Source organism: Theobroma cacao, chromosome 3 (assembly GCF_000208745.1).
Source record: "Theobroma cacao cultivar B97-61/B2 chromosome 3, Criollo_cocoa_genome_V2, whole genome shotgun sequence".
In the NCBI taxonomy this organism is placed as follows: Eukaryota; Viridiplantae; Streptophyta; class Magnoliopsida; order Malvales; family Malvaceae; genus Theobroma; species Theobroma cacao.
Window position 1 is genome coordinate 28,838,917 of NC_030852.1, and position 26,581 is coordinate 28,865,497.

Sequence of the window (26,581 nt, forward strand, 5' to 3'; positions counted from 1 at the left end):
ACATCCAAAATATATTTTATACGATACTTTTTCAAGATTTGTTCACTTAGAATGACTGAAAGGAGCAACAAACTAATACCCAAATTAAAACTCAAAGACATTTAGTTTGAGATTTTAGCTCTTGGCCGGACACTTATTTTGACCTCCAAGATTTGTTTCTTTCAGCATTTTCGCATTCTAATTCCTAACTCTTGATTTTGTGGTACTACAAGATCATGCAGACCGACCCTTCACTTTTCTTTTTCTTGTTTTTAGAACACATGCAAGGTATAGTTCTTTATAGGATAGATACTCCTTGCAGGCTTGGGAGAGTGACCGAAAATAACAATAAACAATGGGCCATAGAATAACTGAATAATTATATGTGAGATGCATGCACATTTATCGGTTTATCTAAAACACGTTTATATCCTTGCTTAATAAAAAGAGACAAACAAAAGGTTATTTTCTTAGCACTTCAATCACATTTTTTCAAACTTAAGCGAGTTGAAAATTAATCAAAGTTTACGAAGGACTAAGGGTTACTTGAGGAATAGGCAGCCACGAAACTTGAACTATACCAAATTATAGTATTTACACTCCTTGTTGAAATTAGATATTAGGTTAATTAATCTAGATATATCGTCAGAGTCGGCTTTAGGGTCAAGCCACCAAAACAAGGGTTTAGCCCCAAATTTTGATTGGTTTCATAATTTTATAATAATAACATAATCAATTATATTAAAAATATACAAAAATTAAGATAATTAATAAAATATTTATCGATTCTCTCATATCTAATACATATTTATTTTCTCCTAATTATATTAAGCAGGTTCAGCACTCAAACTAATTAATAAAATCATATATTTTCTTACTTTCCTAATTATGTGATTAATAAATCTCAAATTTTTATCATTTCTCAATTTTTACGATATTATTAATTCTCAACTATTTCTTCATTGTTTTTTTAATTTTAATAAAAAAAATCTCATTTGAATATCTAATTTTATACTTTTAAAAGTATTGAGCTGCTCCTATAAATAACTTTTATATTATATTGAATCCAAAAGTTTAAATAGTTAAATGGTTAGGTTGTCATGACTTCAATAATCACCTTTTTATAATTAATTGAATTCCCTTATTGAATTAGTTTCTCTTAACATATGACGTTTGCACTGATCTCACAATCAACGCATCTAAAAATATCTTCCCTTTCATTTCACGATGAGCTTCATGATAAAACGCCACCGTTCACTTATTTTATAGGACATAGCTTCTTATCCTACTCAGCCATGGGGAACCATGAATGATCACCGTGTATAAACCACATGATTGGAAAATAAAAAATATTAGAAAAACGAATTCAACGAATGTATCCATGACACTTTTTTTTAAGATTTTAATTATTTTTTGTTGATTATTTATTTAAATGTTAATTATATGCGATAAATTTAAAAAATACACTAAAATTTAATGATTTATTACGTGTTGTATTGATAAAATCAACCCATCTAATATTCTCCGATGTATAACAAAATTATCAAATTCTTATAAAATTTTTCTATAGCAAAATAATATAGAAGTAATATGAGAAGTATAATTTGGAGAAAGACAAGAGATTGATTGTAATTTTTTTTTCGGTATATTTTTAAAAAATCAAAAAATCGTATTTATAGATAAAAATATCTTTTTGTACAAATATAATTATTTGAAACAAACAAAAATTTTTTAAACAGACTTAGCTATTTGAATAAATATAATTGTTTAAAAGATTTTCTTCTCCTTTTAATTTTTTTCAATGTGAGATTGTGTTTCACATTATTATTATTAAAAATGTCCGACACCCGTATGAATGCATAATCAAAACAAAAAAAGAAAAACAACAGAAACATGGAGGCTAATTAGCTAGTCTAAACGAAATTTCTTTACAAAAGGTTTTAACCATTTGGTCTAAACTAATCATGGTTCAATTTTGTAACTTCAATATAATGACTCCGATTTAGAGTGCATGTTGAAAACTTTGATAAATAAAAAAAAAAAAAAGATGAAGGCACAAACAACTCGTATGAGAAACCGAATCAGCTTTATAGTTTATAATTAATAATGTGTTAGCCAATTGGAAAAATACTATTATTATGTTATTCAAATGCCATTTTCAAGTTAAATCTCCCGTGAAACAGTACTACTTCAATTTAAATTGCATGGAACACGTAGGGTCTATATGTGTAGCACGTGTTACTCCATGGTTTAATTAGTCAACTACCCTTTGAATTGTTGATCACTTCTGAACTAGCTGGTGCTATATTGATTGAGTCCAACGAACCTTTCTAACTGTATCTTGCAAAAAATGAAAGCATTAGCCCAAAAAAGAGCACACGTAAGTGAGTTTGATGCTATCGATCCATGAAGGAAAATATTCAACAAGTAGCTTTCAGATTTAATTGCTTGGACGGCAAGGCGTTTTCCTTGTTTTTCCTTTTGTAATCTTGTTGTTGGGTTGAATTTTCCTCTTTCATATAATGCAACTCAAGCTACGCAGTTAATAAGACTCCATCGTACTTCAATAGAAATCATTACACACTTTATGCCACCTTTTGTTTCACCGGCCATTAGATCTAGCTACTTCGAGAGCATTGAAATTGAAAAAAGAAAATTAAATATTGATAAAAAATGTTAATAGTTGTTTTTAATGCATTTGATTTTGATTAAAATAATTTATTAAGAAATATATATATATATATATATAGAAATATTTTTAAATTAGTGTGTCCACCTGTATTTATTAACCAGATCAAAAATATGCAAGGATTTAGACAAAAGGGAGTGACACATTGACTTTTCTTATTCAAACAAACTGAGTTATTATTCCTAGAGGATTGAATTTGTCTGCGTTGACTGTCACTTGAGCATTTGACAGCTGGGTTAAGTATTCAAGTTTTGATAGCTTGTTTTGTTGGAGCATTTCGTACAGATTTTGCCATAACCGCGTATTTCTTTTTCGGATTAGTTGCGACTTTCATTTAACGACAAAGGGATTTATAACTACGTACTTTTTGCGTTAATGCGGGACTGAGATTTTTCCAACCCTTTGGCACTTTTTGTCAAACACGAACCTCCTAGCTATCATGTAGTCAGAAGCAAATGAGAAAACTGGGCGCAGAAAAGAGTTGCACTTGATAAACAAGTTCCTTCGGAGGGAAAAGGCGAGAAGCTCGTGGTCAGATTTGAGAGATCGTTATCATTACATTTTATCAATGGCTACCCAATAATCCTTCCCTCATCTGATTAGGAAGCAGCGTAGCGTCCTTCGAATATTTTTCGCCTCCAAGAAAATGAACCATTTATCTTTGACTTCCAATTCCAATATTTGATCTTTGACTCAAAGCATGATTTTCAGTTTTCCCATTTTTTCTTAAGCGTGAAAATGCAGTCTTGGTTGGAATTATTACTTTGACATCACAGTTACATAGAATAAACCCATTCAGCAACAAAAAAACCTTACAAGGTATAGAATTCCCTGGCGTGAAGGTATAAAATAACCAAATCCACTGGATAAAAAGTATACGAAATGCATGAATAGTGCGACAACTAATCGCTATAAATGAAGCGGAGGACTTTGCCAAAAAAGCCATCACCACTACTTGTAATTGAAAATTAATATACTCTTGGGACCCAAGACATTCTCCAGTATTAGTATAAGCTTAAGAGAACGAATTTGGAATTAAAAATTGTATATATAGTCTTGAAAGTAATTAATAGGAAGATAAGAAAGATTAATTTAATTATATGGTGTATGACTGCTCCCGAACTACCTATGTATAAATGTTTACCCACCCAACTTTTAATGGGGAGTTGGTGAGGCCAAGTACTAATGTTTTATTTTCTTCTTCTCAAGCCTTTTCGCAGTTTTGAAAAAATCACTATAGACTTGACCATTGAATCTCTCTATAAGCATGACGCTCGAGGGAGGGATTGTTAGCAGAAATCTTAATTCCTTTCAAACTGCACAAATCTAAGACCCAATTATATGTAGTTTAGTAAATAAAGTAACTTCAGACTTTTTCGTACATATTTAATTTGTTTTAATCAATAATGCTCTAAATAGGTGGTGACAATTTCACTTCATTCTATTTTTTTTTTTTTTTTTTACAAAAAAAGGGGTGGGGTGTATCATGAGTCAATGACTCATGTGTTAAATTAAAAGATAAATTTATAATCAATTTAATGTCATAATTTTATATAGGAATCAACATGTATATAAAATTCCAAATTTCATACATATATATATTGTAATGAAATAATAATTAATTCCTAGGGAAACAACAACATTTTGGACTTCTAATTAATGCTAATAGGTGGTTAATTAGTATTAATTTTTCCGGCTTTTCTTAAAATCTCCTGTATACTTTGACTCAAAGGATTGAACTTTATACCTTTCATTATCTCTTTAAACAATAGTACAACTAAATTTAAAGCCTCAAAAGTTGTTTTAAAGCCTAAAGGGTAAAACCGCCTTTATACGATAACGTTTCACACAATGAGAAAGTGTGTGCTCATAAACTTCGTAAGAATAAGTTTGTATTAAAAAAGTATACAAATTAATTAATGAGCTTCATGAATATTAATATTATCCAGTGGTGTGTATGTTTAACGTGTTTTCACATGAGCGTTTTTAGTGTTAAATACTTCAATTTGACTGGGTTTGACCTTTCTCATCTGCTATTCCAAAGGGCGCAAAACCCCCTCTCCAGTCAAACACTAGTACTTATAAAACCATTTCTTAAAAATAAAAATAAAATCCAAACGAATTCCATTTTCCACAGTCCAAACCTTAGAAATTCGAATGGTTTTCTATGGTGGAGGCTAAAGTGTAAAGCCCAAGGATTTATGGTCACAAATTCTGCTTTTAGAACCTGTTTAGTCTGATTTTTTTTTTAATTTAAAAATTATTATAAAACTCTAATAAAAAATAATAATTTTTAAAATTAAATTAAAATTATTTGATAATTTTTTTTTATAAATTATAATTTTTGTTAAAATTATCATAAAAGATATTTTTTTATTGAGAATATAATATTATAATTATTTTTAATAAATGAATATATTTTTAAAATAAAAATAAAATTTATTTTATATTTTTTAAAAGAAGAAAAGAAAAAGCTCTTCTTTGGAGCTTTTTAAAAATTTTTTTTTTAAATTTTATTCTTAAAAAAAAAGTTATTTTTTTTTTAAGAGTTTCTTAAAAAATCATGTTTGACTTGATTTTTACTTTTAAGAGATAGATAAATTAAAAAAAAAAAAACTATGTCAAATATACACTTAATTTAAATAATTTAAGCCTTTTTTTTTTCCGAATGCATTAAAAAATATTATTTGTTTTAATCGGGGCGATTAAGCTTCCTAGAAATTCATGGGATTTAAAAAAGTCCACGTGTAGTGTGGAAGCCAGCTGTAAATCAGTCAAAGGATCCGACGTGGAGGGATTCGATTGGGCTGAAGCTCAAGAAAGAACGGGGCGGCGTCTACACCAGATCTATATCCGACCCCGTGTGCTTAAGCCACGAGGGGACCAAAAGGAAACCAGTATTTGACAAAAGACAAATCAAAGTGGTAGACAAAACCAAAAGCAACAGCAACAAACATTAATTTATTTATCCATGAAATATTTATTAGGCAATTATTATTAGCATTACTTATTTTTATACAAAAAAGAAAAAAAGCGAAAGAGAGTAAAGAAAAACAAAAGCAGATCTTTTTAAAAGATTCAACAGAAAAGCCTTGAAAAACGTTGAAATCCAAATACGGGTGGGGCAAATGCCCAATAGTCAAAACTCCGACATTCTTGAACTGCCCCTGTCATCATCTATAAATACCCACTTCATTCTCTTCCTCATTTATCAAATTTACTCCAAACAAGCTGATATCTTAAGGTGATTATACAAAGAGCTAGCCACAGAAAGAGAGAGATAATGGGGTTTTTCAAGCTATCCCAAACTTTTCTCAGCTTGGCCATGCTCACTTTTCTTCTCTATTTCTTCCTGAGATTGTTATTCTCTTGCTGGATCCTGCCCATTCGAGCTTATCGTAAGATTAAGAAGAATGGGTTTGGAGGTCCAGCTCCTAGTTTTCCTCTGGGAAATATTAGAGAGATGAAAAGTAATAAGAATATTAATGATTCGTCACTTGGATCCTCCGGTATTTCCCATGATATACATTCTACTGTGTTCCCTTACTTTGCTCGGTGGCAAAAATCTCATGGTAAGCCTTTGATTCGTACTACATAATAATAAAAACCCGTAATTAGTTAAAGAACTACGTTTACTTTTTTTTTTTTCCCTTCTTCATGGTTCTTTTCTTTGGTTGACTTGTCTTTTGTTGGCAGGAAAAGTGTTCATCTACTGGCTGGGGACGGAGCCATTTTTATATATTGCCGAGCCAGAGTTCCTTAAAAAAATGTCGTCGGGAGTCCTGGGAAAGAGCTGGGGAAAACCCAATGTGTTTAAACATGACAGAGAGCCTATGTTCGGAAGCGGTTTGCTCATGGTTGAAGGAGATGACTGGGTTCGCCATCGCCATGTTATTACTCCTGCATTCTCTCCAGCTAACTTGAAGGTCTCTCTTAATTTTCTCTCCTTCTCACACACCTTATCAAAATGAAAAAGAAAAATTCAAAGGCTCCATCATCTACACTTTCCGTGGTGGAAAAAGTATACGTTAATTTTGTTGATAAAATGCATTTTCAACAAGTGACAGCGTTTCCCAAGTGTCATAAAAGTCTAAAAATTAAAAAGTAGGAAACTTTAGTCACAAATTGTCAACCTGAAGATGGGGTTAAGTCCTTACACAATGGTCACCAAAACAATATATATTAACTTTAAACGAAAAAAACTACATTCACTATCAGAGAATTTATAATAAAAAAAATAAAAATGAATGAATTAAACATCATTACATAATCTCCATACTTAAAGAGTAGGATTCAAATCTCCTACTCCAAATTCAAAAAAAAAAAAAATTAAACATCTTTACAAATAGAATGTACACTTATGTATCATTGTTGGGTTTTAATTTTTTTTTCTTTTCTGGATATATGAATAACAACTTAGGTTTGTAATAGTGATCTTATTTGTAAATTCAGATGCTTTTTCAAGGGTATCAAGTCCAGAATTGGTTCTAATTTTCCTCACATCATAGTACTAAAAATGGTAGTAGTAATTAAACATGCTGAGTTATATTGCTTTTGATAATGCAGGCTATGGCAAGCTTGATGGTGGCACCGGCCACAAAGATGCTAGACAGGTGGGCTACCCTTATAAATTCTGGTAAACCTGAAATCGACGTTGAAAGAGAAATCATAAAAACGGCCGGGGAAATCATTGCAAGGACAAGCTTTGGTTTGAGCTTCGAGAGCGGGAGCAAAGTGCTCGAGAAATTGAGGGCCACGCAAATCACACTGTTTAACTCCAACCGCTATGTGGGTGTTCCTTTTAGCAAATTCATGTGTCCTAAGAAAAACCTAGAAGCGAAGAAACTTGGCAAAGAAATAGACCAGCTCCTTTTGTCCATCATAGATGCTCGTCAGAAGTCTTGGGATGGATCTCCTCAGAAAGACTTGCTCAGTTTATTGATGGAAGGGAGCCATGTCGACGGACGGGTAGGGAAGAGCTTGACGGCAACGGAGCTTGTTGATGAGTGCAAGACTTTCTTTTTTGGTGGCCATGAAACCACCGCATTGGCACTCACGTGGACGTTGCTGCTTTTAGCCATGCATCCAGATTGGCAAAACCAATTGAGGGAGGAAATCAGAGAAGTGATTGGAGATGATGAAGAGATCGATTTCACCAAGCTTGCTGGCTTAAAGAAGGTAATATATATATATATATATGAAAGATACATACACCATGTGATCTATCACTTTTGATTAATATTAATTCTTCTTTTTCCTTTTCTAATTTGATGAAGACAAAAAAGTTCAATCCAATCCGTTTCTTCTCAATTTATACATATGTTTCCCGAGTTGTAGTCTGAGAATTTCCCTATATCCTGAAAGAACTAAATTCTTGATCCTTGTTGAGTGGAAAGTTCAACATTCCACGTCAAAGGTCAAAATTAACGTGTCTGCAGCATATCATATGCAGAAACAAACTACTCCTTTTTGACACTTTGGCAACTCCCAATAGTTTGGACTTTGTCCCCAAAAAAACCAGGAAGTTGAATAGACGGTGCTACTGACACTTCATAACTAGTTTGGTTAATTTAGGTTCCCCAGTCCTAGCCGGCCAACTCGAAGTCTTCTTGAGTCCTAGCCATATCATTGATTTTGTTTTTATTACGTAGACAAATGTCATGGTTGATGTAGAAAATATATATTCCTGTTAAGTATTAAATAAACGAATTTCACGTGCAAATATATATATATATAATATATATATTATATATATATATNATATATATATATATATATATATATATATATATATATTTCTCTTCTTATTTGATTTGTTTTTTTGCCTTTTTGTTTAATTCGGGTAAGGATTAATTCTTACAAAGATATATTTGTGTGGTTACGATTGCAGATGGGATGGGTGATGAATGAGGTGCTTAGGCTGTACTCTCCAGCACCAAATGCACAAAGGCAATCAAGAGAAGATATAAAGGTGGATGATCTTGTTATCCCTAACGGAACCAACATGTGGATCGACGTCGTAGCCATGCACCATGATCCGGCGATGTGGGGAGATGACGTTAATGAGTTCCGGCCGGAGAGGTTTAAGGATGATCATCTATACGGGGGTTGCAAGCACAAAATGGGGTTCTTGCCTTTTGGGTTTGGAGGGAGGATGTGTGTTGGGAGAAATTTGACAATGATGGAATACAAAGTTGTCTTGACCCTTATACTCACTAGGTTTTCCTTCTCCCCTTCTCCAAGTTATCGCCATTCACCTTCTATTCTGCTTTCCCTAAGGCCTAGACATGGACTGCCTCTCATAGTTCAACCCCTTTAGGTTCCTTTTTCCCTTCTTTTTTGTTTGCTGTGGTATATTCGGATTAGATTAGGAGAAGAGTAAAGTTCATAAACCTCAATTAGTTATTAGAATGACTTAAAAATTGAAGACCATACTTGTATTCTCTTCTTCTCTATTTGTTTATTTCTTTATATATGTACGTACTGTTTGCGCCACGCATAGACAAGGCGTTCAAACTTTTTTTAATGTTTATGTGTTACAATAAATGGAAAATAAAAGTAAAATTCAGTTTCTCTAAATTCAGTGTCTGTTTATACCTATTACATCATCCATGTTTGTCTATAACTTGAATATATACTAATATATATATATATATATATATATATAGGATTTTTTGTACGGAGTTTGGAGTATTTAATACTCTGTATGTGTTCTTCCATCATTGTCACCCAGCAATATTTATACAACCCTGACATGTTATAAATTATATATATATACATACAAAAACAATTTTTTTTGCTTTGAAATACATTAAATGTAGTTATCTGAACGATTTTGCTGCATCGAATTTCTGGTACTGTATTTGATGTTTGGAAAAGCTAGCTGAGACACAAGATGGGTTGGTATTTGTTTACTGTGTACTGGAAAGGTTTAGTAACCTTATCATTTTGTATGGAGGGGAGGGGATCTGCTTCTTGTATTTCTGGGTTGCTGGATGTTTCTGGCTACCTAATACTTATGTCTACAGGGGAGTGAAGTTATTTTTGTGTGCACTTCAAGCTCCCATATGTACAGAGCATATCTTTATTAATAGAAAAGCAGCTATTCAAAATAAAAAATCATTATATATAATATTTTCTTTTAAATTATTGGATGTCAGTATTTAATTTGCATAAACATTAATTGGATCTTCATGATCACTCAAAATACTTTCTGCCATCTTCATTAATAGTGTATCAAAGAAATTATCTTTTTGGTTTACTACAGATTGTATCATTTCTAATTGAAAATGGAGAGAAGGAATTCAAACTCAGGACCCACACATCAAAAATGGATCTTCAACAACAATTCTTACACTTAAATAAACAAATAACATCATAATCATGATCTTTTAACTACCAACGAAAGACCAGCCTGATCGCTGGCTAAAGAATTTCCAAGTCGTGAATCATTCCTGAGCTAGGAGGCCAACTAAAGAAATACGAGGAAGGGGACTTGCAGCCTATCCATTTGTTAAAAAAGTCCAGGACAGAACAAAGATTCTGCGGACTAATTACACCTTTCAAGTTCAAATAAAATGCCGAAACATATCTCATGATCGACAAAGTCTAAGTGCCGGTCTTGACAGGCAGCTCTGAAAAGACCAGCTCTATGTTATTTCCAGCTCTCCGTCAACAAAACCATAGAAAGGTCATTATATGTTTTGTGACTCTGATCCAACTAAGTCGAGCGTAGTCATAATCCTCTTGTGGATTGATCGCGAACAAGTAGCATGCTTATAGTCAATGAGGCAGTAATTGTTCAAGCAACATAATCAAGTTTAAAAGATTATAGATCGCGTCACGATGGTGCAGTGTCCCTATCAATTTGGTTCAGAACTCACATCAAGCTTTTATTTAAACTCTATGATAGTTTTTGACTGGATTTCTCCAACTGTTTCCAGTTTCCAAGCAGTTTTATTTGGGGAATTCTGTGGGCGATATTGGGGCTTACAGCTTCCCATCTACTGAAGCTGGGATCCCTTTTTTGGTACAAGGAAAATTGCCAACACTTGGATATTGGATATTTCAAGTTGTACTACTTTTTTCTTCAGGTATTTTGCCAGCCTTGAACTTCGGACATCCAACTTCTAAATCACCAATCCATAGACCCTTATTCTCTCCTTTGTCTCCATCCAATGTCAAATCGTCATCCATAATTGACGATGACGTTGACTTGCTACAAATCCCACCCTTCAAAGGATCAACTGTTTAAGATGCGAACTGTCAGAGTCAGGCCTCTTTTAATTTTCTGCTTAATTTCTTTGTGTAATTTCCCGGTCTGCCAGTGACCACAACACCCTGGGCGACAAGAAAAAGTTAAAACGGAAAAACATCTCACTCTAATCCTGTTGCCGAGTATTCTAGAAGCAGACGTCATGTTGCAGCTACATATTTTCTAGTGTAGTGGGCGGCCCAGTGGATCACAAGATAACATCAGTTTCTCACAAACAAGAATTTGACAAGAGAATTGTATTTTATTATCATGGAAACCATCCTCACAATGATTTATCTAAAAAAACAAACCATCCTTACAATGTTCAATCTTTTGTCAAACTGGAACTGGCACCTAACCAGGTTCCCCTATCAGAATACACCTGGTCTCATAAATTTGAGCAACCTTAAAAGAGAGGCAAGCTTGTAGGGAAGCGCACATGCATCCATTGTCCTTCATATGTTGACAAATGGCTCCATCCAATATCATCAAGCAAAGTGAGCTTCAATTCATAGAATTTCTTCTTGGGAGGCTCTCCATCATCCTGAATCATGTCATTTAGTACCTGCGACAGCAGATTTTAAAATTCAAGAAAAGGTCTTGCGAATGAGTGCCCTGAGGGCACTTGTTTTACATTTTCATTTAAAGAAATATCTCCGTCCAACATAAAGGAAATTACCACATTTACAATCAACTAACGCACTAAATGTGAAAATAAAACCTTATCAACGGCCCAAGGCCGTTGATACTAGCAAGTGCAAAGAAAAAATCAAGGGATTAGAAAATCATTCCATACTTTTCTTAACTCAAATATGCTTCATAAAATTTTTCTGCAGGCCGACTAATGCCATAAAGCATCAGTCACTTAAAATTTCAACAATTCAGGTTTCTCAGACTCCTTATTCGTTTCCCTTCCATTTTTTCTTTCCCTTGCTGGTGGTTTAGTGGCTTTTGTTGAAAGAAGATATGAGGGTAAAAAAAAAAAGTAGAGGGGAGGGGGTTTATTTCAATATCCATGCTCAAATCGCCCTCCCAAAATTCGAAATAAACAGTAAATCCACAAACAAGAACCAAATAAAAGCAGATAACAGTAACTAGACAGTGCTACTTCTTTTTCAAAAATCATAAATAACTAGAATGTGCTGCTTGGATTATCATGAGATAAAATACCTTTAGAGCAGTTCCAAGCCTTCCAGAGCGTCTCTCACGTAGTACAGAGAGTGTGCCATACTTAGAGGACTTCAGGTCTACCCATTTATTCAGTTCTTTGAAGTTTTCCTCAAATAAGTCTGACTGGATATCTATCCCTTCGTCACCAGCTTGATCCACGTCTTTGGTGCCTTCAGTAACCAAGGCTGAAGCTTTCTCGCCCTACGATGGTGATGGCAATAACTTTAAATTCTAATGAAGATGATAAACTACCATAACTGAGTTTGTTGGTATAAATATCATATATTTGCAGATATCAACCCATTTTTTAATAAAAGAATCCAATAATCTCAGAAAATGAAAAAGCTATAAAAAGATGAATTACAAGAAAAGAATTTGTCGTAGACTAACATGGGATGATTGGGGGAGGATTTATGGCAGTAGTAAATCTTTGATTACATATAACTTTTAAGATATTTATGGAAGTAGAACATAAACAGGTGATACATGTACCAGTCACTACCTTTACAGATTCAATCTCAGCCAGTGCCAGTCCTTTTTGGTACAGTGCCTCTGCTAATTGATCACGAGTTGTCTCCATCTTCTTCTTATTTTTCTGAAGAAAAAAAAAAAGGAAAGGAGGAAACCTTATGCATTTGAGGGAACAACAAACTAAGCAAGAAAAAAGCATAAAACATAAAGAGATGAGATAGCAGCATGGAAACACATTGGAGACCATCAGAAATCTTGAAAAATAAAAATTAACAAAACGACATGTTTAGCAACTTTAATTGTGATAATATTCTTTGCTCAATTCCCAGGGTTAGGGCAAAATGACAGAAAGCACAGGGGAAGGACAATTGGCAATTTGAATTCGCACCTCTGCCTCCTCATCTTCTGGATCACTCATAAGTGAAAAGAATTTTGCCAGTTCGTCTCTGTCTATACTATCAACCACCTCATTTGCTGCATCTATAACCTGCAAAGTTCCATTATATTAGTGACAATTATCGGTGTTAGATCTTCCCCTTTCAGTTGGAGTATTGTTAAGTTGAACTCACGACCCAGATTATTAGTCTCATAGCTGCTACTTATGTTGTTTGATGTTCTAAATCTGTAAACTTTTAGCTGGAATTAATATACTCTGGCTGGTATGTTTTGCTAAACACAAACTTCAACCTCCTTCTTAGCTACAACTTATAACATCAGAAGAAGTCCATGCAAGGTCTAAGTCTTTGAGAACAACAAAGCCCCCACTAGAACCAAGAGAGGGTTAAAAAATTTTAGGCCTTTGTGGGCCTAAGAATAAACTTAAAACATTACTCTGCTTAAATAAAAAAATAAATTAAAGAATATGGAGCCTAACAACTTTAAGAGGGAAATTCTTTCCACGCAATACAAATCTAACAAAAAAAGAAACTATTTAAAGTATGCAATACATCATTTTTTAGAGTCCATTGCAAATTTAGTTAAAATCTAATTTAAAGCAACTGACGTGATTTATTGTATTACATATCTAAAGCTAGTTCAAATTGCTTTCATATTTATTCCAGAACAAAGTAAAACCAAAATTAAATCTTCTATAAATCTTTAGAAACAGAAAGCATAAATCATGCAATTGAGGTTCACACAAATCTCATAGCCACCTTAGGACACAAAAACTATGCAATTGAGGAGGAATTACGTGGCAGCAAAGCATAACTCAAAACAAAGAAGGAGAAACCTTAACAAGACACTTTCCCAAGCAGACTCAAGAGAGCCATCGACGTTTTTTCATACCAAAATCTGCTTTTCATAAAACTCACCTCTTCATAATGGTGGATTTTGTCCCCAATATTGCTCTGGGAAAGCAAACTTTCCAATATCTTCACAAGCAGTGGAGTGTATTTAGGGTATTCAGACTGCCAAGGAACACATAATACATATTAAAATTGATACAAAGCACTAATGACAGCCTAAAACAAGAAGTTACAAAATCTAAAAAGAAGTACTATCTGTTTCTTACAGTAAGAATAGTGGGATAGCAACATGCACCTCTAGACCTAGATGTCATATTGAACAGAAAAAATAAGAGGGTTTTCATCTAGTTTCAGAAAATATATACCAAGTTAAACACAATTCAACACAACAAGCTACAATAGCACACTTCTTCCATTGAAGAATCAGTGTGTCTAACGCTGGAGGGCACAAGACTTTCTCCGCCATGTTTGAGCTGTTTAGAGGGTTATATGAAATATTCAGTTTGTACTGAATGAGCTAGTAAACTTAGGTGCTGCAAATCATTTTCTACAAATAACTAGTATATATTGCCACAAGCATACCACTGTTTTGAAAAGAGAAAAACAGAACATTCAACCTGGTTATGCTAGACTTGGATTGTGGTACACACTTACCCACCAAGTTTGAGAAAACTAACTCTTCAAATAATGGTTAGGGAGAGAGAGGATGATTCCTCACAAACAGCTACATCTTTCTTCAACTCATTGGATACGATATACAAACTAAAAAAAGGTGGAGAGAGAGTTCTAACCTTGAGAGATTGAGCTAAAATTTTCCATTCTAACCGATCTTCATCAGTATCTTGCTTCAGGCTTCCAAAAACCTTTATTTTTGCATCTCGAACCTAATTGAAGAGTGGATCCAGCATTATTCCATATATTAACACCAGAGAAAACAAATATTTTAGAAGGCTAAAAAATAAGGCCTCATCCGAAGGAAGATAGAGATATGAGAGAAGTCATCACAATGGAACATGTAAATATACTTTTCATTCAGGGGGAAAAAAGAAAAATAAAACACGTGGTCATTACAGTGGCCCATACAGCTAATGTAATTTCTTACAAATGCAATACAGAATCATGCCACCGCGGTCAAAAAGAAATATAACACTACAAAGACAATATTTTACAAGTTCCAATCAAGGCAACTTATTGTTGCCTTGCCTTGGTCAGCCCCCCCAGAGGCAACAATGCAAAAACCCAATGCATCCAAGGCTGGAAACAGAGGATTCACTAAGAAGTAACAGGGTCCCATAGAAATGGAAGGACTCAAACAAAAATAGTGACCAGATTCCAAAAGCTGTCAAGCAATATACATAATGCACCTCGATTGTAACTCTAATGACACTGCTAGTTTCACACTACAGCATCAGGATACATGTCAGACTTAACACTTTTAACTATTAAGAACACAGCCTTATCAATATCATTGCCTACTCCAATCGACACAAACAAACAAATGAATAAATCTCATTTCTGTAGTAGTAAGAAAGAATATCATTGATGTACTTCCTTCACATTACAAAACCTGCTACTAATTGGCAGGTTTAAGTTCCCATTAAAATTGAAAATTTACATACCTGCAGCTTCTCCTTGGAACCTTAAATGGACATTTTCACATGACAATAGTTCTATGACCATAAAGATGCAAGTATGATAACAGACTTAGGTAACACATTCTAGATTATAGAATTTCTTGCACTGAATTATGAAAAAGCTAATTAATCTTGATGAAATTTGTTTCTGTTATCTTAATTGATACTGTAAAATAGTAAAAATCTTGAACCTTAACAAATAAATAGATAAATAAATAAAATAAACTATTTAAAGCATTAAACACCAGAAGTAATAAAAAAATATGGGTTTCCGACAAAAAATTCTTTTAAGTTTAAATAGGTTCTATAAGAAATTACTACAGTTTGATAACAACAAAAACAAAAACAATGACGAGATACAACTTGCAACCAATCAATCAAGAGATACCAAGTTTAACATATACAGTTGCTCAAGTACCTCTTCTTCTAAACGTTCAGCTACAGTTTTAGTGCAAGTTGAAGAAGAACTTTTGCCCTTGTCCTCATCAGTCTGTCAGCAAAAATGCAATTAGCCATGACAGAAAAAACAAGAAAGTAAAACATGAAAGGAAAGCTCAGAGGTGCATCACTTAACAGAAGAATTGTTTTAGGCTCTTCCTGAAATGTACCATACAGGATGCAATAGAAATTGATGAATACTCAAACAGTAAAGGCAAAAATATCCCAACCTTATTGGGTGGTATCACATAAGAGATCTGATAAGATACGGGATTCTTTTTTGGATTTTTTCTCTCTTCCTGGCTGGCATATGATAGCTTCCCATGTGATATTGCTCCCAGCAGGACAGATCCTTGTGAAGAATTCTACAGGAAGAATCGAAGTGTGATTATACATCTTCCATGCTATTACTAAAGTAAAAGAGACATCAATAAATGTAATACCTTTGGAAGCTTATCTTTGTTTGGAGGACTTAAATAAAATGCTTCCTTTTTCCTGGCAAATAATGCTTCAAGTTAATTACATACTACAAATAAGAAAACAACATGTGGATAGAGTTGCTGTGGGTCTGCATGAATTATAAATCTTTGAAATTAAACATACCCTGGAACCAAAACAGAGGATTTAAAGGTACCATTTCCCATCACAGGGCCATCTGGTTCAGAGAAAAAGTTCAATCGAGCAATATCCTGGTTTCAAAATAACCATGGGGACATTGATTAGCATACCACAAAAACCATTTCCAAACAGCCATGGAAGATGACAATAACTAAAGAAAACGTCACTAGTTCAAAACAATTTTTTGACGACACATTTTTTAGTATACCCTTCTCCAATACCAAAATGACAAGGCATGAAAGACAATATCTAAACCATTTTCTGCGTACATACCTCATAATTTAGATGCAGCATTACAAAGTGCTTTATTTATAAGAGACATTTATGAAATATGAATAAAAAAGAAAATTAAGGACACCATGTTTACCTTTTCCTCCAAATTCCTTTCTATAAATAGAACTAATTGCTTCATTTTTTCCAAGTACTGCACATTGTCATGCCTGGAACATGGTAAGTCACGGTAAGTGCAAGCAAACTAGCGTTAAGCATCTTGTTAGAAAAGCTTGATAGAATGAATTTTCCTCTTTGGCAGCTATCCTACGTAAAACTTGTTTCCTTACCCTCCAAAAACAAAAGAGTTTTGGAATTTAAGAAAGGACAATTTCCAAGTTACAAGACAAGTCATGCCATTCAGGAATTTCTTCAATTAGATAAAACCATAACAGAGAGCCTAGGGAGGAGTTGTCATTTAGGGACAGTGGAGGAGAAAGTCCCACCAGCATCCAATATCCCTCATTCAGGAAGCAAAATTAAGTCTGCAATACGTGGAAAGTTTAGTAAAATGGAATGTACCTCAAATACAGTTGGAGAATGTATTCGCCCTTTGGAAGTTTTGAAGACTTAGGATAACAATCACCCATTGCATATACACGCTACAATGGATGAGAGAAAAGGGATTTTGTCAGGTCAGCATAATTGTAGCACAAGAAGAAAGTAGATGCTCATTAAAAATCCTGTTGTGTATGGTAACATATAAACTTTCACCTATGTCTAAGGCACTGTACATAAAAAATGTAGATTCTACTTCATATGAAATAAAGGATAACTGTCTCAGTTCAAATCTAATTCACCAAAACCACAAATTTGTATCTATTGTTCTTTCAAAAGTAATTGACAGTAGCAATAAAAATGTACCTTGTTTGTGTCAGAAATCATGTAAAATTGGGACTCAGATTTAGTGTCATATATGCGATTGTTGAGCAAAGGAATATGAGGTTTTACTTCTGCTCCATCTTCCAATTTAAACTTGTAGCTATAGAAGCAAAGAAGAAAAAATCACATACAGATGCATTTAAATGAATGATTGCATATACCAAGGGCAATTTTGTATGAGCAACTGAAGACAAAACGTACGTTAATGTCAGTGCTAGTATTTGTTTCCCTGATGGTAATTTGTCACGATTGGTCGGAAGAGTACAAAGTTTTGCCTCTGTAGGTCGATATGGAACTCTTATCTGCTCATTAACATAACGATTCAGAGGATTTTAAGAAAGATGCTTTATTAAAGTCTGAGCAAGCACACCAGAAGGAAAGCAACAAGTAAACTAAAGAAAGAGAAAGCATAAAAGACCCAAATCACACTGTATAGGATAGCCCACTCTACCTTGTTTAAAACAGCAGTGGGGGCAAGTTTTTCTGACGCCAATAGTGCTTCAGCCTCAATTCTGATGGGTGCTTCACTTCCGTCAAGGACTACTTCTGTTTTGTTGACCCCAATTCCATGAAAGACGATCTAAATAATTTATAAAAATCCACATGTAAGGCTTTTTAATGCAAGAAATCATGACACAATTTTATTAACACTTAAAAGAGTATCCCCACCTTCAATTCATCAAGATATTACAACTCACAGAACATGAAACAGTTAATATATAACAAATACCTACTCGGTAAGGTTATCACATGCCAAAATTAAAAATAAAACTTATTCAGGATGAAGTCTCCTTGAGCACACCCTCAGGGAGGGGAGACACATCAGAAGAAGAAAGCAGAAACTCAAAAACTCTGAAAAAGAAAAATAGATCATCCACATGCCAATTCAACAAAATATTCTAGAGCAACAGATAATCCCTAATCAAGAAATTATAGCAATAATTGACAAAAAGGAAAATCAGTCAGAGAATTGTACAATGGCTGGAAAATTCAAAATTGAACTTTCCAGATTTTTCGACAGAAATTTACCTCAAAATCTACAATAGTTGCCTCATTACTTCCCATGCCACTTGACCAAAACTGAGCTATTGCTAGTTCCATTGTTTGACCACCTACAACAGGAAAGGCGAAGCTTTTGGCAGTGGGAGAAGAAAATGTTACAACACTCTCCCACTTGATAGGCCTTCGCAATGGACAAATCTGCATGTTGCAAACATGTCAAGCAAGGCTTAGGTCAATCTGGTATGAATTCTCACAGCATGCGATACCTGGACAGTGTCAACAAAAAATCGTCTTGAAGTATCAAACCCTGATGTCCGCATGGTTGCCTCAACCCAACTAGCACCAAGTGGTACCTCTATATACCTTCGTTCTATATGGCCTATTTAAACAGGACATCACAAAGAAAAAAATCATTCAACTCATGGAAAAATCATACTATAATAAGATTCTTTAATGCATAAAAGGTGCAGAAGAAATAAATTGGCATCCAATTCTGTGCCAAAAATACCTGGAAGGAATGACATCCTTGAGAATGAAATTAGTGGTGGCCGATTCATTACAACCTTGGGCTTTGTTATAGTAATTGGGATTCTGAAAAGAGGACCACGCGATGGGGCTTTGCAATCAATTCCATAGACTTCATAATAGTGCAGACCATCATTAAGTTTGGTAGGATCAACAACTATGCTGAGAAGAAGAGAAAAGAATTCACCATTCTCACACAATCAATCTTCCAGTATCACAAACTTAATTTGGAAAATATGATAATGGATTAGTCTACTTTACCAGCAAAAAGAGGATAAAAAATAATTAAATTTTAAGTCCATACTAGAAGTTTAAGAAAAGAAAAGAATTGATGAGCAGACCACAAATAATGATTAGATTAAGCACATTATATAAACAGTGAAGTAGTGTCAACTAACTTGAAGCTACGCCCATTGTGAGTGAGGAGAAGATACTCAGGAGCTCTCACAACTGTATTATCACTAGAATGTAGCTCAATACACTCCTCAAAAGGAACCAATTCTTCCAACTTACTTGCATCTTCATGAAATTTTGGTTCAACTTGCACTGCCCACTATTTAACATGTAACTTTAGCATCTGTAAAACTCAAGGATAAGCTGAAAAACATGTAGTTGAAGGGGAAAAACTATCTTCACAACTATTTCTTTATTTTGAATCTGAAATGAACAATGAGATGAGAAAGTAAATAATTAAATTCTTGACTTTTGGAAATTGAACACTTGATGGAGGGAGTACAACATAAAATACCTTGCATGCCAGTTGATCAGTATAATGTATAACACAAATGAACAGCAAAGAACAGATGATACTGATTTTAAGAATTTTCAGAAAAATACCCATCAATTAAAAATTAATCAAGTCTTTCAATAAGCCCACCTCAGTAGATTGTTGGCTAGCAGTGGCCTCTCTTAGGTAGATACCTCGTGATGCAGGAGCTGTAAGTGAAATACATCATGAGCTACAGTTAAGCTCCATATCAAAAATAAACCAGACTCCACTGAGAATACTTAAGTCTCCAAGCAGCCTCAATTGTGAATTAATTGCTTGAGTATTGACAGAATGAATGCTCATGAAAAACCAAATATTAGGTAAAAATTAGCAAAAATCTGACTCCAATATCAATGTAAATCCTCACAAAGTTAGATAAAACATATAAACATGATATCATTAGTTGCTCTTGGCACTTGTGTATTCTTTTTTCATAGGTTGACGCCTGCCACTAATATTTGATGACATTCACAAATTTGCTGAGCGCACAAGCATAATAGTACCAAACACATGGAACACTGGATAGTATTTGTCTGCATATCAACCTAAACTTACTTGATTTTCCAGATTGATTGATCGTTATTTGATACCAAACACATGAAAAATCTCGAGAGTTCCGTATATATTCATATGCACTGCCAAACATAAGGGTCAAGATGAATTTCAAAACTATGAAAATTCAACTTATAAAGAAGCAAAGCTAAGGGCAAAATTTCTAACTTGTCAACTTGCATAAGCCCTTGTCCAGTGGTTAGCTTATCTTCTGGCAGCACACCTAAAGGAACAGACGTATTCTCAAGAGCTTTCCTTACACTATATGGGCTAACAGAAATTCCCTCAGCCTGCAAGCAACATTAAATACTCTTCCTTTAGATGTACACAGAATAGCACCACATCAGGAGGGAAAAGAAACAAGCAAAAACTAAAAAACTCGAATAACTCATAGAAAGACCTTCATAGCACTAATAAGCAATGCAATTCCCCCACAAGCAGATGGAGATGCCATTGATGTTCCATTCATGAGCATGCGCCCTTGAAGGGTCCAAGTAGGAACGGGGGCAACAGCCCCTCCAGGAGCACTTATACAAACTCCAAGATCTCCATCAGCTGTCGGTCCTCGGCTGGACCTGCATCCATTCCAACAAGTTAGATGCAAATAGGGACAAGAATGGACTTCATGTTTCAAGACCAACCACATAAGAATTGAAGTTAACTAACCAAGTGTACTCAAGCCCTTCAGCTGGAGGTTCAACCACAGAATGAGCACCTGCAGCCATTGCAGGAGACACATATGCACCAACTCCTATAATGCTTGAAGAGGTACCACCTGGAGCACCAACCGTGCTCAATGCCGGCCCACTATTGCCAGCACTACTCACAAATATCAAACGATGTTTATTCACCACCTAAAATAAATCCAAAGATGACAGCCAAAGCATATTAGAGAGAGAGGAAAAATTACAGAGGTAAAATACACTATACAAATACGCCTATAAGGGAAGGTTCAGAGTTGTTACTTCATTAACAAGATCAACAAAGCGCCCATAGTCTGGTAATAATGTAGCTTCTCCATAGCTCATGTTGATTAGATCACATTTATGCTGTCAAAGGAAAAGGAGGTAAAAAAGCCAAATGGTTTTGATTAAAAAGCAACATATTATTATCGGTGATATGACAAACTGTCACACAAAGAGACACCCCTATATCATTTGCAGTACCTGAGACAACATGCTATGATGAGTAACCATCTACACTAAATGCATGAATACATCAAAAAGATATATGAATATGTGTTCATATTGAACAAAGACTGGATATATCCCAGAAGGTTATAAGTAAACAAGCAGTTACATATGACAAAAAATGCCTAAGGACCATAAAAACACAGAAGTAAATAAATCATCAGAAAAAAAAATGCAATTTCACCACCTCCACGGCAGCTATCAGTGCCCGCGTCAATCCAGTTCCTGTCTCCATTGACCCTAAGCGCGAGTCTCCAATTTTACATGAAATTAACTGTGCTCCAGGTGCAACACCATTTAACAAGGGCTCCTGTTAACCATCATGCAAGTGAGAAGATTTTCATTCAAATGTGAAGAGAAAAATGCCGCAAAAAGATTAATTAAGCTTAAACGGCAGTACCTGTGGGTGAAAAGCAGTAGCAATACCAGCAACATGAGTACCATGAGGAGAGCTATCTGTAACAATACTTAAGATATTTCCCTCATAATACACATTAACAACAAATGTACAAGCATCTAATTTGCTAAACACGCCATATTTCCGTTCAATCCTGCAAGGATGGTTTCAACAGAGTTTGCTAGCAATTATATTAAGTTCATTTTCGAAACTCCAGAGCAGAAAATCAAGGAGGGACACTTAAATTTTTAAAAAAACGCTTAACAATATGACAGAATATACAAATATAGTGCCACAAGCCAAGCACTCAAATCCAAGTTTTACTTGGTACTACATTAGTATTAACATTCTTCCGTCAATGAAAAGTTATTTCGTTCCCTCTGTATAAACGTCTACCAAAGAAAGATTTATCCAACCGGGTGATAAGATAAATCACAAAGATGCAAACCTGTAATTAGTTAAGGGCACAAAGTCAGCCAATTTCCCACAATTAGGACCATCCTCAAGACTCTGAGTGTCAAGAGCAACCCTCCATACTTCTCCATCATGCCATACAACAGCATCTATAACAGGTCCTTTGTCATCATAGCCCTGGCACATGAATACAAGAAATGCTCAGAGCAATATAAATTTGGGTAAAGAAAAGTAATTTAATAAAATCCTTGACACTTACTTCAGCCTGCTTTCGTAATATGTCAATTCTGTTCTGGAGGTCTTCACGGGCCCTTTTCAATTTTGGATCCTCCACCTTCGTATGTTTCTATACACATGGATATAATAACACATTATACAGAGTAATAGTAATAAAATGCATGCTGCTCAAGTATGAGGATATGAGATAGCCAACCAGTAAAACACTATCAGCAACACAGAAACCATCAGATGCACAGACTTTTCATTTATCATAGAGAATCATTTTTATCACAGAAGGAAACAACATTAGATTTTGAAGCATATGCATAATTGATGAACAAAGGACACTAAAGAAAACATATAATAAATGCCACTTATCAGCTAAAAGAATGATAAGAGTATATGAAGCAACTACGTAATCTTTTTGTAGTTAGCTAAAGAAAGAGTCTGTGCATCTCAACATGCTGAATATATTTCAATCACATAATACCCTTCTTAGCATGTGAAAATTAGATAGAAGATTAATCTTGCCAAATGAGTAAAATATCATTAAGGCATTAGCTACACAGCACTGTTGCACCACAAGAGATGCATAAAAAAAATTGAAGAACTAGTTTCACTTTCACACAATGGATACAAAACTATGTATAAAACATAATTTGACAATCTGCAGGCAATTATATTATATTCATTAAAACTTCAAAGAAATATGGATTTGACATATGAAAATCTATGTCTATGATCATACAGCAAGCAGATAACAAGAGGTTACCAAGTACAATTTTCAACAACCTGATCAAATTCATCAAGATGCATTACAGCCTTTGCAATCTCCTCCTGATTTTTTTCGTCCCATATTTTCTTTCTTTCTTCCTGCAACGTGAATAATGAAGGAAATGATGAGAAACTAGTGGTCATCAATTAATTTATCGTGGGTTAATATATCAAAAGTAAAAATTCTGATGAATTAAACAGAAAAACAATTCTTGCCTTTAGACGTGAAGTCAATGTGTCCGTAAAGAGCTCATAAATTAATTTATAGCCTACATGCCACTCGCCAGAAGGATTTTTCCATGAAGAATTGACAACCAATGAAGCCCCTACATTTCGTTTTTTAACAAAATTCAGAACATGGGATTAGAAAAATAGAAGTCAACTCAGAATTAAAATAGATGATGATGATCCAGCTACATGGGGTATATACAAAAAGAGAACAACACAGAACATTATCAAGAAGCTAAATACTCCCACATAACTGCTAGCGGCTAATCTACAATGCCCATGCATTTAAAGATTCACACATTTTCTTAACAGCACAAAAGGTATAGAGCGAATGGAAATGTCCAAGAACTACATTAAAATGGTCTCAGTTAATCAGTTGAAAGACAGAATGCAGGAATAACTTATTACTCAACATTCACTACAGGTAAAGTTTTAGCTATCACTACAATCTAGAATTTGAAGCAGCCTTAAGGAACATGAAAAAACCTTGACTGTTTCTACCATTTTAAACAAGAAATGCCATGCACACTTCCATGATCATAGGTCAATCAAATATTTCACAGTAATACAACCTGAAGCTCCGCGAATTCGACCTTCTCCATCAGCCTTCACCACTTTTGAGGTATCAACATCTCCACTCCCAGTGCTAAAAAATAAATAAACTCTCAAGTAAGTTAAAAATAATAATAAAAAAGAAAAGAACCGATATAGCAGGCAGATAGTACAACAAGCTAAGTAGTAAGTACCAGTCAATAACATCTAAGATCTTTGGCTTCCCATCTGAAGTCAGTTGCAAGCCAGCGGCAGCCGGGTCAACACCAGAATCTGAAAAAACAGGAATTTTAATCGAATGACCAAAACAATTTCAAGAATCAAAATCTTGTTTCCTTCTCTTTTCATTTCCAGAGAGTTTTTTTTTTTTTTTGGTCAATAAAAAGTCAAAAGTGGTACCAAAGATTGCGATGAGGGCGCCACGGCCGTCGTAATGAGGATGAGCTTCAACGAAGCGATCGGCGGCAATCTCCTTCTTCGGCATCAAAGATGCTAAGAAAGTGGACTCGTTCAGTTTGAAATTACGAAGACGGCCATTCTGTTCACCTCCGCCACCACCACCACAAGAAGTATTGCTAGTCTCTATTAAAGAGCAAGGCATCGCCCTATATGTACCACTGCGAGTTCCGCTTCCGTTTCGATGATGACTCCACTCCTTTTTGCTTCTTTTCCTAAAATTATTCTTCCTGAGCTTTCTTTTGGGTCCAATTATTAGTAGAGAAGGAAGAGTGTCAAATGTTGGAGATAATAATGTCAATGTGGAATTGGCCCAGCTCAGCCTTTTAAATAACGGGTTTTGCATGCTCTTTTTTCAATTTTTCTTGTGATGGGGGTTAAGACAGGGGTGTTTTGGGAATTCTAGTAGCTGGGGCGGTGGAGGAGAGCCGTTACAGGGAACAGCGCGCCACCTGTTTATGCGGAGAGCGTTGTTTGTGGGTGAGTTTTGATTGGATGTGTTTAGGGTAGCGTGGGGGCTCGGCTGTAGTGAAATTACCGGTTTTGTCCTTGTATTGTAAGGAAATGTCATCTAACTCCAATACATATCGAAATGGATATTTTTATGGGCCCTTTTGAGTTCTTTGTCAAAGTGACCGTTAAAATTTCACTATGTTAAAGCAATTTTTTCTGTACCTTTTGGAGTGATCATTGTTCTGTATCAATCGAAATGATTACAGGTAGATCATTTGCATAAATTTAAAAATTTTTAGCAGTAATTCCATGCGTAAATGAGAAATTAATTTGAAGAAAAAGACAGTGAAATTTATTAAGGAAAAAATGACCATAAAGAACCGAGATAGGGTGAGGCATCCAGTCATATTCAGCTGGCTGTTTTTTGACTTAAAATTCCTCTCATTGAAAGAAGATGTTCCAAACTCAATGCTTCTCCCTTCCATATTATTGAAAATAAAAAACAGGATAAATAACTTCCAGATTGAAACCAGTTTTGAACACAGCAAATCTTCCGTCAGAAACATCATAAAATTTAATCTATTCCGGGCAGAGAAGATGGCGTATGGGCCCATTTGGATTCCTGGCTTGAAGGAAAATTTCGCCACCTTTGTTAAAGGCGATTGGTGAAAGTGTGAGTTTCCGATACGGCCTTACCTGTGTTAGCTTTGCTGTTGCGTGGAATCTCCATTGAGGAGTTGTTTAAAAGCTTAATATTCCCAACTATTTTAAGTTTTAACTGACAATGCCAGGTCTGAAATCTTACCGATATGTAATGTAGCGAATATGTCCTCCCAGCCTGTTTCATGGATATTTCTATTAAGTATATAAAATGAGCTACATGCTGGCTGACAAGTCAAAAAAAAATACGGAAAGTATTTTTAAATTTATCAAGAATATTATGATCATTTCCTGGATTGATCCTTATGGATTTTTTAAAATTGAAGGGCATCGTACGTCGAGGTTTTCTCCTGTCCATTTTTGAGGACATTTCTGATGCTTCAAATTTTTTAAGGATATAGAGAGAACCGGGAAGAGAGGAGGGTTTCACGCCGACGCCGTTGGACCAGTCCTTCGGTCGGATCTGACCTGGCAAGGAGATAAGATAGGGAAAGCCGAGGATGCCCCCTCACTAGATTGGCGGTGGCCGGAGCTAACCTAGCTCCAAACTCCACCGCGAAGTTGGGAGGGCTAGATATGGTCCTATCCCCGTTGCCCCAGGCCCTTGGTTGACAGTGGAGGAAGAGGGTGAAGAAGAGAGGAGTAAAAAAAAAGATAGAAGATTGTTTTTATTCTAAAAATAAAATTATCCTAAAATATATAAAAATATTTATATTAAAAAAAAAACTGAAATTGTAA

General features: G+C 34.7%; 2 protein-coding genes across 2 annotated transcripts; one reads left to right on the plus strand and one right to left on the minus strand.

The window, feature by feature from the left end:
• LOC18605575 (cytokinin hydroxylase) lies at window positions 5,952-9,196 on the plus strand. Its single transcript, XM_007038645.2, has 4 exons — window positions 5,952-6,240; window positions 6,365-6,594; window positions 7,235-7,846; window positions 8,559-9,196. Exons 1-4 carry the CDS (start codon window positions 5,952-5,954, stop codon window positions 8,985-8,987), a joined length of 1,560 nt encoding a protein of 519 aa, XP_007038707.2. The 3' UTR covers window positions 8,988-9,196.
• On the minus strand, window positions 11,165-25,162 carry LOC18605576 (tripeptidyl-peptidase 2). The gene is made up of 34 exons (XM_018117382.1): window positions 24,674-25,162; window positions 24,469-24,547; window positions 24,295-24,368; window positions 23,711-23,820; window positions 23,513-23,593; window positions 22,761-22,847; window positions 22,536-22,678; window positions 22,091-22,241; window positions 21,878-22,000; window positions 21,466-21,549; window positions 21,167-21,354; window positions 20,901-21,075; window positions 20,669-20,790; window positions 20,504-20,583; window positions 20,057-20,115; window positions 19,578-19,732; window positions 19,163-19,341; window positions 18,921-19,033; window positions 18,682-18,852; window positions 18,104-18,232; window positions 17,854-17,954; window positions 17,635-17,752; window positions 17,293-17,372; window positions 16,868-16,940; window positions 16,486-16,571; window positions 16,326-16,377; window positions 16,113-16,247; window positions 15,863-15,934; window positions 14,602-14,694; window positions 13,877-13,972; window positions 12,952-13,050; window positions 12,595-12,687; window positions 12,093-12,293; window positions 11,165-11,487 (listed from the first exon to the last, which is right to left on the minus strand). Exons 1-34 carry the CDS (start codon window positions 25,074-25,076, stop codon window positions 11,329-11,331), a joined length of 4,164 nt encoding a protein of 1,387 aa, XP_017972871.1. The 5' UTR covers window positions 25,077-25,162; the 3' UTR covers window positions 11,165-11,328.

What these genes read in the sequence shown, in the direction of transcription:
- LOC18605575 (XM_007038645.2), top strand. Translation starts at nt 5,952, where the DNA reads ATGGGGTTTTTCAAGCTATCCCAAACTTTTCTCAGCTTGGCCATGCTC. An exon ending in TCGGTGGCAAAAATCTCATG is followed by an intron (nt 6,241 to 6,364) that starts GTAAGCCTTTGA and finishes TTTTGTTGGCAG; the next exon opens with GAAAAGTGTTCATCTACTGG. An exon ending in TCTCTCCAGCTAACTTGAAG is followed by an intron (nt 6,595 to 7,234) that starts GTCTCTCTTAAT and finishes TTGATAATGCAG; the next exon opens with GCTATGGCAAGCTTGATGGT.
- LOC18605576 (XM_018117382.1), bottom strand. Translation starts at nt 25,076, where the DNA reads ATGCAAAACCCGTTATTTAAAAGGCTGAGCTGGGCCAATTCCACATTG. An exon ending in ATCTTGATGAATTTGATCAG is followed by an intron (nt 22,848 to 23,512) that starts GTTGTTGAAAAT and finishes CCATGTGTATAG; the next exon opens with AAACATACGAAGGTGGAGGA. An exon ending in TATTACGAAAGCAGGCTGAA is followed by an intron (nt 22,679 to 22,760) that starts GTAAGTGTCAAG and finishes TTCATGTGCCAG; the next exon opens with GGCTATGATGACAAAGGACC.